Here is a 13,275-nt window from a genome sequence, read left to right on the forward strand (position 1 = left end):
TCACTCAGGTAGTTAACTTCGTCTCTCTGAATCACATACATAAATAAATAACATATTTTGTACACTATAGAATCTCCCTAGTATGTCCTAAGAACTAAAAAAGCCTTTACAAAGGGAGGAATTTTGAGGAAAAAAATGTTATCACCCAGACACCAATTGTCAACTGCTGAGCCACAGAAATAGTAGAAGCTACTCAGTTTTAATATCAAAAAGAATGTCACCATCCTCCATTCATGGACTCGAGACCGAGTTTCCACAGCTTTTAATGCCAGGCTTTAAAAACAGCTAAACTACAGAGACCCACCAAGAAAAATAAACAGAGAAGAATAATTAGCATTTTCAAATGAGCAATTTTAACTGGATATAAAACCCACTGTTATGTCCTGATAATCCAAATTTTTATCCTCAGTCATTAAGCTCAGATTTTATAGATGGGCATTCAGTTTGAATAAGCACCCACAGAGTAATTTTTTGATGTTCTGATCATCCTTCTATTTGGTTTCTGATTTGATCAGAATTATAAAAAGCATTGATGTGAACATTTTCGATCCTTCAAAACGGGTACATATTGAGTTGGGTTTTAAAACATGAATGAAATTTTCCTTTTATGTTAGATAAGGACCCAGTTATTTGCTGTTGGCATAACAGAAGTTGGAACCTCCGAAGTCAGACTGAGTCTGGATAACTGAGTGGCAGATGTGTGCTTCTGCCCCTACAGCGAGTGAAGTGATCGAGTAACACCTGGAGGTGTTCAGCATTTGCTGCAAATTGGATTTCTCAACTTTTTTATTCCAGTTCTCAAATTTCAATAATTAGCACTGCATGAAGGCAAAAGGCATTTCTGCCAAAACTCATCCTGCCCCTCCTGCAGTGCTGTCAGCCACTCCTCAGATCCTTGACTCTTGGTGCAACTCGATATCTGGGTAGGAGAAGGGGGTACCTGTGTCGATGCACCAGCTTTATGCTCTCTGGGCTCATGGGTCCATGTGAAACCAGCACGTTGCTGCGGGGGGTACTGGACCCAGAACAGGCTGGGCTCAGCTTTTCCAAACCAGGTAACTCCTGCAAAGCAAACAGATTTCAGCTAAGTCAGTCTTGGAAAACTGCAAGTTTTCTTCATGTCATTCTACTCCTTTGAGGAGCTCAACATCCAACACTTCCTGATAATCTTCCTCTCTTTTACATCATTTTCTGCTATATGAGACAGCAACTGAAAATTAAGCTTTACAACTGCTCTGTGATACAACAAAGCACATGCAAATATTAACAATTCTTGTTTAAAGGCTAAGTTAACATATTTACTAGGACTTCCTTCTTGCACAAAAGCCAAGAATTCTTTTGGTAATTTGGCAGTCCAGTAAATTCAATCAGTGCTGTATTAGCCCAGTTCTTTTGAGAACCCTACTGCAACTAATCATAACTGAATAATGTCAAATGGGAGAAGTGACTGTGAGCTTACATGGTACAGGCTGGATCTCATCATCTGGAACTGGTCTATCAGCTTCTTATGCAGGGGACGCATTTCTGGGTGTACAAATTTCTCATGGACAGCCAGACCCACTCCTAGGACATGTACCTGTGAAAGAGAAAATGTAACATCACAAACCCAAATAAATCGTGTCTAAGATAGAGAAGAGAAGCCTGTCCTGCAGTTCTGTCAATGTCCAAGGAAGTGCTCTAAAATATGCCATTGTTCATTACAAGACTGCTGATAATTAAGCAAGCCAAGGAATCCTGGCAAGTTCATACTACTCCAGCGAATACTTTAAGTGTGAGACAAGTACATTTGTGTCATGTTGGATTGCTTTTTAAAGACATAACTGTAAAAAATTACCAGAGAGATTATCTCTGGAGTGAACAGCATTATGCCCTCACACAGATAATGCCCTGTGACAAAAAAATGCCTCCTCCCAGTGCCAGGGAAGGGGTTGGAGTTGCCAGCAGAGATTTCTAAAAGGAGTTTCTGATAATGGAGCTGAACAGCAGCAGCGGCACATGCACAGTCACTCTGCCTGTTATTAGTTATTTCATTAGTTATTTCTAAAGGTCACTTCTTCAAAGGTCAAACATAAAATATTAGTGATTGAATGAGATTATATAAGGTCTCAGATGAAAGAAAATAGCGATAGCAGGCTTAAGATGTATGTAAATCCCTACATGATCCAAAGTCTGTACAAACAATAACTAATTAATCTTCAAACATCCTCCTGAGGATTGAAGGGAGATAAGCATTATCTTTATTTGTCAGATGGGGAACTGAAATGCAGTTCAGTGATTTGCTGAAGAAACAGGCCTAGTAGCTCTATTCAGACTTGGGCATGTTGTTTAATGGGGTATATCTTGCCAAACTTTCAGTTAAGAGGGATGTGATTATCTGATTTCACTCCCATCAAAGCATCCTGCTGCTTTATCTATGAAGATGTCTCATGGAGACATTATGGAAAAATAAAACTGCAGATAATATAAACAGGCATTAAGTTTTCACATGTGGCTCTGCCAGTCTAATCTCAAGCCTGACCTGTCCTGTCTCTGATTATCTTTGAAACTTGCTGGAAAGACATAATTCAAAATGCCAAAAATGAATGGCAGGCTTGAAACGCAGCAAGATGTCTGTCAGATAACAAATGGAGACAACAAAACTAATGTACTTTTAGCTGAGCTTCACCTCACATCCCGTAAGGTGAAAGGCTTGTCATAATCTCCTTGCCCATCTCCCCTGTTTTTTGTTTGAATGTATTTGGATCTCCTGTACCCAAACTCTGCTTTTGAATGAAGCAGTTTGATCTAATATGTTTAGACTTACTGCTGATGAATCCAGACACGGTTCTTTGGCATCTGAAAAACAGTACCTGTTCCTGCATGAGTTCCTTCAGCTGTGTGATCTTCTCTGCATCTCCGGGGTGCTTTGTGATATAATCCTTATCAAAAAAGGCCTACAGGAAAAGGGAAAAAAAGTACCTTTTGCTTACTGGCAGGTATTTCATCATAACTTGGTGTCAAAGGATGACAGGAAAAGGTCCAAAAATCTTATATTAAGATAACAGCAGAGCTTAATTTTATTGGGTTTAGCACTCTGGGATGCTGAGAAAATGGTCTTAGCACCTAAAAGGATTCTGTTGAATCATGAATCTGACCAAGTTTCCCCTTGTGACAGTGATGAGCAATACCACTAAGCCTTGTATCATCCAGTTATTTGAATTTTATATAGTTCTCTTCACATAACTGCCTAAAGTTTTACCCTAAACTTACCTTTTACAATGCTCAGTTTAAGTAACAGCTTGCCAGAGATTATGCTGGATAACAAATTGCATATAAGATCATTTCAGGGTTACAGTGAGTAGGCCATCAGCAAGGATAATGGTTCAATAGCATGAATTAGCATTCTTTCCTGATTCCAGGGCCAATCAGTCTCAATTATGAGTCCCACAACCCCTATTGCAAAATGACTTTGTAATGTGAGCAGTATAAAAAAATCCACCTCACTGTTTTACCTTCCAGCTGAGGATTTCCAGGTAAGCCAAGAGCCATCCTTGAGAAACCCCCCTGCCACCTGTACCTACTGCCAGGCCAGATCCCTGCTCCACCTCCGCAGCCCCCTGTTCACACGTGGCTATGCAACCACTGATGCAGAATAACCAAGTGGGGGATTTAACCTCATCTCTAGATAATGGACATGAAAATTTCTTATCTTATTAAGTCAAACTCTCTTTGAAACAGAAATGGAAATGAAATTGAAAAAGAGTGACAGTAAATTGGGAAGCAGAGCCCGGCTCACCTCCTGGTACCGCGCAATTCCCCCGTTAACAGCCGCATCAATCACCCCGTTCAGACACATGCTGAGAAGATTAATGTTGCCGTGCATTTGTTTGTGCTGGTACTGGCTTATCAGTGTCCTCAGCTCCTGGTTTTTGTTCTCAACCACTTGAATGGCATTTTCCAAAGGACTTACTTCAACCTAAAAGGCAATAAAATATCCTTTAATTCCACGGACACTTCACCGAGATTTATTATCTTCCTTGTAATGAAATGATACCCTAGGATTGTTCAGTTATCTTTGGTTTTACTGCTTTGTAGAAAATTAACTACATTAACAAACTTGACTGTTGGCAGTGCTGGATTTCAGGTCACTGAGTTGCACTAACTTGTTTCTATATACTGAAGACGTGGCAGCAATGCAATTATTCTTTTTTTTTTGGCACTGTCTCCATTGTACTGTTCCATTCCCTCACATAAGTCCCCTGGTCACATTCAGCAATTATTTCAATCAAGTGGTAGAAAAAGGACGTACTTAATCCTTGATAAACTACATCATTTTAAACTGCAAGATATCAGCCAAGGGAGTTTTGTCTATCCCGTGTCCTCAGTAACCCATCATTTCAAACCCCAATTACAGGAACTATGAATGTTACCAGTTCTCTTCTCTCCACTTCGAACCAACGGGAGATGCCAGGCAAACTGTGAGTCAGGGTCAGAGTGGTGCGTTCGATCCACAAGCTCTGCAAGGAGTAACGGAGGCTGTGAGGGACCCCGTGAATCACAACCACATCATCTGGACTCTCACTACAGGTGCTACGGGGGCAGCGTTCAGAAAAGAACACATTAACCTCCTGAGCATTAATTCTGTAGAATGTCTTGCTGAAAGTCACTTGAACAGCAAACCAGGAATTCAGTACACCTGCTCTAAACAACACATTCAGCATTTCTGTCAGTTTTTAAAGACTGACCACCAATTCTGTCATGGGACCCAAGAAGACACTGTGGACATATGTGGCAGAAAGAAAGAAACCCAGCCAAACAAAAAAGTCCTATCCTTGCTTCAAAATCCATTTCTCCTGGCACTAAAATAACTCAGCTTTAAACTGGAAAATGCTTTAATCAGGTCAGGAGTCAATCAGACCATGGACTCGACAGCTACTTGTAATTTGAGTTACTATGGTATATTTGGGCACCAGATCAGGATTACCTGAAAGGCATTATTAGCATAAAACAACAAGACAGAAATCACCTTGAAGAGATTAAACACTGCTTGGTCACTACTTCTACCTTAAATTCATTCTCCTTGTCCTTGGGGCCTTTGTGGAAGGGCCTGTCATAGCGGAATTTCCGGATGTTGTTGACTCGGTAAAAGCTCTTTATGCGATCCGGGACACGGTCCATTTGCAGCACGTCTATATTGTCTGGGATGGGAGTCACTGCATAGATCTGTAAATCTGTTCATTGTGCAGTCAAAGAAAGCTTTTATCGAGTGAAAAGCATGTGTTAGGAAAGACAAGCAGGAAACAGCAACCCATGGCAGCAGATTTCTCGTGCTGACAGTGTCCTTATGGTTAAAGTCCTGCACAGTATCCTTGCTGTTCTCACACAAGCCAAACAGTGGCATTCCCATGACTAAGCTCTCCAAAAGTCCCTGCAGTCCCATTAAATGTTACGTGGTTCAGTCCTTAAATGCGTAGAGCATTGTAGTGGTTACATCAAATCCCAGTGCAGGTGATCAGTGAGAAGAATGATTCAAAGGCTTGGGGATAAAAAGGTTTTAAAGTTTTAAAGAAAGGGAGACTGCAAAAAAATAATAATAATGATGAAAAAAATAAACAGGATGAAAAACAGCACTTTGGAATCAGTATCTGTTCCCAACAAAGTATTGTCCAAGAGAAGATATTGGGAATACTTTTAAGGACAAAAACTGTGCACTGTGGCAATGCTGTTGGTAAAGGATTAAAATACAGATGTGACCAAGCACAGCCCTTTCCCTTCCACATCAAACATGACCTGCATTACTCCCCTACTAAAAAGTGACTGTTCTATCCAAGATCATGTAGCACAACGAACCAGGTACTGTCTGCTGCAGACAGAGCCTGGTTTTGTCCATATCCTCCATATCCAGCTCTACTCTGTGCTCTGCCACAGTTCCCATCAGTTTGGCCCTTCACAGAAGGATACACTGGGCATCACACTGCAATATGGAGTCATCGGGGTGGTTTGGATGCTGCATGGCAATGGCTTGTGGGAACTCGCTCAGCATCCTCTGCTGGAAGGCTTCCAGCCTCTCGTAGTCGTGGCCCCGACACACATATTCTTTGTTCTGCAAGAAGAACAAGCATAAATTAGTCTCCTTAAAAGTAAGTTAAATTCTACCGGCTTTTATCTCACTTTAAATGTTACTGCTTCAGAACCAAAGATAAATGACAGTGTCAATATGCTAATGGGAGAGTAAAACTCGCATTTAACACAGCTGATGTATTTTATTCCCTCCTTTTTCTTTACAATGTATTTCATCAAGAAGCGATGAATGAGAAGACCATTCCACTGATCTCTCAACAGCACGGTGCCTCTGATCCATGCACATGCAGCACTCAGTCCTGGGGCCTTTTCTTACTTGCTTTTCAGAAAAGGGACTATTTTTAATTGGACTGTACTGAAACGCATCAACCAAAACTTAAGTCACCAGCTTGGCTGTTTTGCACTGGGAAAGCTGCTGTCAAATACAATTTACACCAGATGGATAAAAGTCCTGAGGACCTCACAGAACAGAGGGAGATATATGTTTATCATTTTATCAGTTCTCCTTAGAGAAAAGTTGCAACAAACTGTTCACAAAAATTGCTGTTTAATCACTGCTGTACTATCACAGCCATACAACCCTGATCATGCTCAACAATAACATGCTCAGGAACTCCCCTGCCTACAGTAGAGTAATATGGAAAAGCCTTACCAAGAATTCTCAGTGGCCACTTAGCAAATTCCCCTTCGGCCCTAAAAGCACTTTCCTCTTGATGAACAAAATTTCATTTCTGCTAATAATGGAAAGCTGCATTTAGATATGACTCTTGAGGCATTGAACCACTTGTGCAGAGCTCTTGGATGCTTTTTCAGCCATCTCAAACTCTCAACAGCAAGGTACAGGATTTCTGAAGTCCTCAGTGACATAAAGAGTGTATTCCAGTGTCTTAACCCTCACAAACCAGAATTTTGATTGGTATTAATGTCTCCTAGTGCAAGACCAATGAAAGCAGGCAAATTCTCTAATTCTGGTAGCTCATACACATAACAATAACTAGAAGTACAGGGAGGTGTTTCATAAAACAAAGAATCTAACAAATCAGAACAGTTTCCTCCCTTTTATTTCTTGAATTTAGAAGCTGCAGTTTATGCAAGAATGTCTTGTTAATTGCTCTGGAAAGGGGATCTGGATGAGCAGGTCTTGATCTTGTAGCAAAATCAAAAGGAAAGCTTCAAAACCTGATCATAAAGCACAGCCAAGGAGTTCAGTTATCTTTGGCTTTGCATTTCACCGTTCTGGAAGAGCTCTCCTGTCCCAGCTGTGACATGTGTCACTTCATGTGCATCAGCCAGAGCAGCCAATGGACGGGGAGAAGAATCGCATGATGGAGCTTGACAGCTCAGTCTGTAATGCTCAAACTGTGCAGCTATTATTAAATCTGGAGTGAGTCCACGTTTGAAGGTGAATCTCTTCATAACACTTACTGCATTCTCTATTTTAGCTTTTCATTGCAGCAATCTAGAAAACTGTAAGCCTATAAATAAAGGTTATTGTGATTCTAAAAATAATGCCCTGAAAACACCTCAAAGCTAAATTTAATAGACTTTTCAGACAGATGCCAACACAAGACCTCATAACGTGGCTTGTCAGGCCTTACTTGAACTTCTAGTAGGTGGAAGATATGGACAGTTTTAATTTAGTTTTCATTTACTTATGTAGGAAGGCTAGAAAATATATGCAGAATTCATAGAAACATGCACAATGAATTTTCTGGACAAAGGGTCTTCAAAATCAAAGATGTAGAAAGAAGTGGTTATTTTCTGTCTTAAGCTATACAGCAATAGAAAAATAAATGAGAAAAGGGCTTGGAGTTATTTGATCACTTTAAATCACTTCCATATCCATTTGTAGATTTTAAATCCATGTAAATCTTTTTCTTCTCTAGAATAGCTGCTTCCAATCTCTTTACAGTGTGATCCATGCTGATGTGACTGCTAATGGGCTTAGTCCATGCTCGGCAGTGTGTGTGCTCTGTGGATCATTAGGGAGAGAAAGGAGGAGGATGACTTTTAATGAGATTGCTACATTAGTAATCTGCTATCAGAAGTACTGCTACCAAATATAATTGCAGAATTAACAAGGATTATAATTACGTACACCCCTGTTTGCTGGTGATGGCTCCAGCTGAGGATCCACATTGTTACAGCACAAAGAGTCAGGGCTGGGCACGGAAACCTCCAGCAAACACATCGGCCGGGAGGGTCCCAGATAAAACTGAGGATCCACAATTTAAAAAGTTAAGCTACAGTCACTGGGAGTACTTCAGACATTAGGAAGACTCATGTGCCATGATGACTTTGTTTGTCATTCATTTTCTGAAACATCTGTTGTTGGATATAAAAAAAGAAATCACCAGTTTTCTCTGGAGATCTTCATGAAAGGGCAGATCCCTCTTCACCCTGCAGCACCTGTCGTTTCCTCGGATCCCTCTGCAGGGTGTTCTGCACACTGCTTCAGGCTGCTGCACTCTAAGTGCTGTGAGGAGCAGCTGAGGGAGCTGGGGGGGCTCAGCCTGAAGAAAAGGTGGCTCAGGGGGGACCTTCTTGCTCCCTACAACTACCTGAAAGCCAGGTGGGGGTTGGCCTCTTCCCCGGTAACAGGAAACGGCCTCAAGCTGTGCCAGGGGAGCTTCAGGCTGGACATAAGGAAGAATTTCTTCCCTGAAAGGTCAGGCATTGGAAGAGGCTGCCCAGGGAGGTGGTGCAGTCCCCATCCCTGGAGGGGTTCAAGAAATGACTGGACGTGGCACTCAGTGCTCTGGTTTAGTTGACAAGGTGGTGATTGGTCACAGGTTGGACTCGGTGATCTCAGAGGTCTTTTCCAGCCTAAATGATTGAGTGATTCTGTGATTCTGGGACTGTTCATCTTCAAATAACACAAAGTCACCCTTTATCCACTGGTATTTTCCTCTCCATGACTAATTCCATCTTGCTTTACTGCCCCTGCCCGTGTTTCCATTAAAAGAGTGTAATTAAACACTAATCTTGAAATCCTAATTAAAAAAACCAAACGACTTCGTAATCAGAGGGAATTTCAAGAGTGCAGTTTTCAAGGCTTGGCTTTGTGTGGCTTCACACTGTGTAACTTGAGTGGTGCCACCTCTTGTCAAACCATTCCTTTAAAGAGAACACAAACCATGCACCTTCAGTCCTTGAAAGCTTCACGTTACCTTGTCCTGTCACGTTCGATGGCATCTACCATCAATTTTCGGGCAGCTCCTGGAGCAGTTGTCAGATTATATTCCTTCCTTGCTCTGAACTAGCAACAAGACATTGTATAAACAAATACCCATTTTAAGTTTGATCCCTTATTAGGAAAAGAAGACAATTTCACTTTTTCGATGGACTGCTGATGCTGTACACACCAGCAGACAGTGAGCTCCAAGTGGGGACGTGTCCAGAGATGTTTGGCTTTCTGTTGAAGAGAGGAAATTTTTGCTTGCAGATAGGACAGGAGTCATCAGGCTGGGGTTAAAAGTCTGTCATGTGAGACTTTTTAAAGCGTGATAATATGAGATGATGAAAATCGGTTAAGTAATGACCCAACGTTGCTGCGATACCGCATTTTGCTTAATATAGAGGCAATTTGTGCTGCATCTGCAGATCGTCGAAAATACACACAGGCATGAGTCAAATTTCTGATCTCTGTTCCCAAGAACATTCCCAATGGACCATATGCTCCAGTTCAGCCAGAAAGCTGTTTTCACTAGTGCAGGGGTGAAAAATAAACTGCATGGCAGACACAGTATCTCCAAAACAAAAATACAAAGCCTCAACAGCTACTCTGAGTCACTGTGTCACGTTTTGTGTAAGTCTGGCTTACCCGCAGGAAAAATGGGAATTTCCGACCATAAAACCCAACTCTGAAAAACTCTGGTTCCAAGCGCTGCTGTTCCATGATATTGTCATAGTAGGTAGCTTCCATTTTCTGTGGAGGAAAGGGATAGCTGCTGTCAAGACTCTTAAAGCTGCACTACATTAGAATCTCAAGACTCATTAAAATATCCCATTACTCTTTTACCCCCACATTTTTTTATGAAAAGACCAAAATTCTGTCAAAGATAAAAATTATTAATTAAGCCAGTCTGTCTGGTGGAACAGAGTAGAGTATCATCACACTCATTTTACGTTTTGAGAGATAACATATAAACATTTTCTGTTGTATCTCATTTAAAATTGAACAGGTCTTGAATGTTATTTTCTTTGCGTTGTAGAATTAATGGCAAAGCTGAGATTAAGATCCACAGGCTCACAGTGTCCTTCTCTCCTACAGCTCAAAATCCATACCACTGCCTAGAAAATTACATCAGTTCAATTGGGTTTGCCTTAATTGAGTTGAGGGGCATGAAAAAGGATGAAACTAAATTAAATCTTCTACAGCTCCATGCACCAGAAGGTTTAACACGGAGGAAAAAAGGGGTTGGAAAGAGTAAAAGGACTTTTCTCTAGTTTCAATCCCTAGTTTTGTGGCACTGTGCTAACATTTCTATCAGGAGTGGGATTTCTAGACCCGTTGCCAAACCAAACCTGAGCTGAAAGGCTCACAGGAATTGCACTGCAGTAAAAAGACAGTTCTTTAAGGAGAAGAAGCCCTTGGACACCATCACTTCCACTGCAGGGAACCCTAACTCAGAATATTGAATCCAGGGTTTGTGCTCGGTTCCCACACACGTTAACTCCTTTTCTAAAACGGAGAAGGTCCCAATATCATTGCAGGAAGCATAAAGGAATGTGGTGATGGTGTGAATGGCACACAGAGGGCACAGCCAAGCTGGTCACCCGTGCTCTCCTCGGGGCCACTCTGGAGAAAACATGTTCTTCAGAAGAGCAGTTTATGAGACCTTGTTAGACAGGTACCTCCAGGTTAGAATAAATTTGACTTTTAAAGAGAATTTAAACCACTGTATAAGAATACATCCAAGTAGCATAAATCTCCAATTTGGATATAAGGATGCTACCCCAGGGGACAGGAGATATGAACTGTTTTCACATTCATAAAGCTTTTAAATAACAACCAGAACTTTGACTTTTTCTGATTAAAGCACGATGCTGCAAATGTGCCCTGATTTCATCACGTGTTTGGTTGTACCAGAGGACCAGATTCTCCTAAACTGATAGAATGCCATAAATATTTGCCTTCCCCATTCTTTCTTTCTTGTCCATCTTATATCACCGAGGGATAAGCTGTCCTTGATATTTTTTTGGAATTAAAATGAAATATATATTAAAAAAGGATATTTTACGCAAAAATATATGTAAATATGCAATTGCAATAGCAAGCCCATCTCCTGTATGTGTGCTGTCTCCATATATCCATAGGATTTTACTGCTACCAGACTTAGGAATTATTTCAGTGGACCTACAAAGTCATCAAAACAAACCAATGGCAAAGGAGTCACTGTAAATCCATGGAGCTCTATAGGGAATATGATTATTTTTTAAATTCAGAATATTCTGGCAGGAGGGCAAAACCCTCTGGGGAATGATTTAAGAGCCTGCAAGGAGAGGAAGTGCAGCTACTTACCCGGATCCAGCTGAGGCTCTGATAGTCATAGAGACTCTCATACTGGATGGCCAGTTCTCGGCACAGCGGGATCCCAAACTCCCAGCTCTGCGAAGCCAAAGCAAATCACACTCACAGCAAACACAATGTTATTGCCAACTCAGCTGAGAGGAAGATGGGAACTCAATTTTGGGAATTCATTTGGTATGAAATGGCAGAGATTAGATGTGAAAATGTAACATGATGAAACAATTTCCATTAAATATCGGATCAATTCCTTCTAAAAGATGGGAACAGAAGCATATGTTCCATGGAAATTATACACACATACTGCTTGCTCTGACAGTTCATTTATGAGACTGGGAACTTATTTGGAGAAAGATAACATAACTAACAATTTTTCTTCTTGCTAGACACCCCTTCAACCCACCCCCAACAGCTCCTTTGCTGGAGTACAGAGCTAGGGCTTGGCTCCACAGCAAAGTGCTCTCCCCTTCCCAGGCTGCTCCTCCCCGCTGAAAGCACAAACTGTCAGGCAGTGGGAACACTCCAGTACAGAGACAAAATATCCTCAGAATGAACCTGCATTGTTGCAGAGCCAATATCCATACTCAGAACTGAATGCAACACTCATTTCTTCAGCTCACAGTCTCACACAATAAATCCTTCCTAGCACACCACTCTCATCACACCAGAGGTCACGAGGGAAGAGACCCACTTTGGGCACACCCACACTGAGAGAGAGACTCCCCTGTTACCTCACTTGGCTTTTTGGAGTGCTCATTTTACACTGAAATCTCCTCTTCCATCACCTTTTAAATGCATAGGCTGGAAGCCTTTTGGGGAGTGGCTGTTTCTTACCATACTTATTTAGAACACCAAGGTCTCAGTTGAGCCTTTACTGGATTAATTTTTATTATGCATTACTGGGCTAACATGCCACTTGTTTTGACTGGGACCCTGCTGTAGTGAAAACAAAATTAATGGGTGAGTTAACCTATCACCTTAAGTTTTAAGAATATTGATAGCAATATTGTAAATTACTGATAACAGTAATTAACAGCATTTATGCAGAATATTAGCACTGAATAAGGAAAATTTTCTGGTTACAGAAACTTTAAAAAGTGAATCTCTACACTGTTTTAGTGTATGAAGTACTTCACAGTGTTTCCCTTTAAGCACACATTTGTAGTGACTGTTCTGTCATCCTCACTATCAGGAAAGTTTTTTTTTATCTGAATAGCACAACCAGCAAGTGTAAGAACTTTTAAAGAAGGAATATTTGTAAGAATTAAAGAGACAAAAATAATCTGACAACTCTTTAGTTTCAGTTAATCACAAAACCTTCCATAAGAACTTGCTAAATAAAAAATTATTTCAGAATCAATTTGGATATTCTGATAGCATTAGCAGTTTGGGAGGATGGGAGGTCTGAAATTTATTTAGATCAATACAATACATACAATAGGAAAGGAACTGAAAGACCAGTTACTTGACTACTTAGAATATTACTGAGGTATTTGTGATCCAAATTAACAGGATTTTTGCCATGGGTTGTCAAAGTCCATGACACACAAACTGATCCACTGAACTGGGATCAACAACATCAACCAATTAAGTGTTTAAATTTGCAAACACAAACACTGCTGCATTTTTTTATAAGTTTAACATTCTTTACTGAGATAATTATACAGAGATTTTCAGTCCTCAGC

General features: G+C 40.8%; 1 protein-coding gene across 1 annotated transcript in view; it reads right to left on the minus strand.

The window, feature by feature from the left end:
• DOCK3 (dedicator of cytokinesis 3) overlaps window positions 1–13,275 on the minus strand; it is a 172,301-nt gene that overhangs the window by 16,893 nt on the left and 142,133 nt on the right. Inside the window, exons 39-47 of the mRNA XM_027640285.1 lie at window positions 11,585–11,671; window positions 9,884–9,988; window positions 5,941–6,082; window positions 5,044–5,210; window positions 4,410–4,496; window positions 3,776–3,955; window positions 2,850–2,933; window positions 1,460–1,576; window positions 941–1,062 (exon numbers count right to left, since the gene is read on the minus strand). Coding sequence (XP_027496086.1) covers window positions 941–1,062; window positions 1,460–1,576; window positions 2,850–2,933; window positions 3,776–3,955; window positions 4,410–4,496; window positions 5,044–5,210; window positions 5,941–6,082; window positions 9,884–9,988; window positions 11,585–11,671 — 1,091 coding nt within the window. The remainder of the gene's footprint in view (window positions 1–940; window positions 1,063–1,459; window positions 1,577–2,849; window positions 2,934–3,775; window positions 3,956–4,409; window positions 4,497–5,043; window positions 5,211–5,940; window positions 6,083–9,883; window positions 9,989–11,584; window positions 11,672–13,275) is intronic.

The sequence above is a fragment of the Corapipo altera genome, unplaced genomic scaffold, assembly GCF_003945725.1.
Source record: "Corapipo altera isolate COAL_440 unplaced genomic scaffold, ASM394572v1 55, whole genome shotgun sequence".
Taxonomy (NCBI): Eukaryota; Metazoa; Chordata; class Aves; order Passeriformes; family Pipridae; genus Corapipo; species Corapipo altera.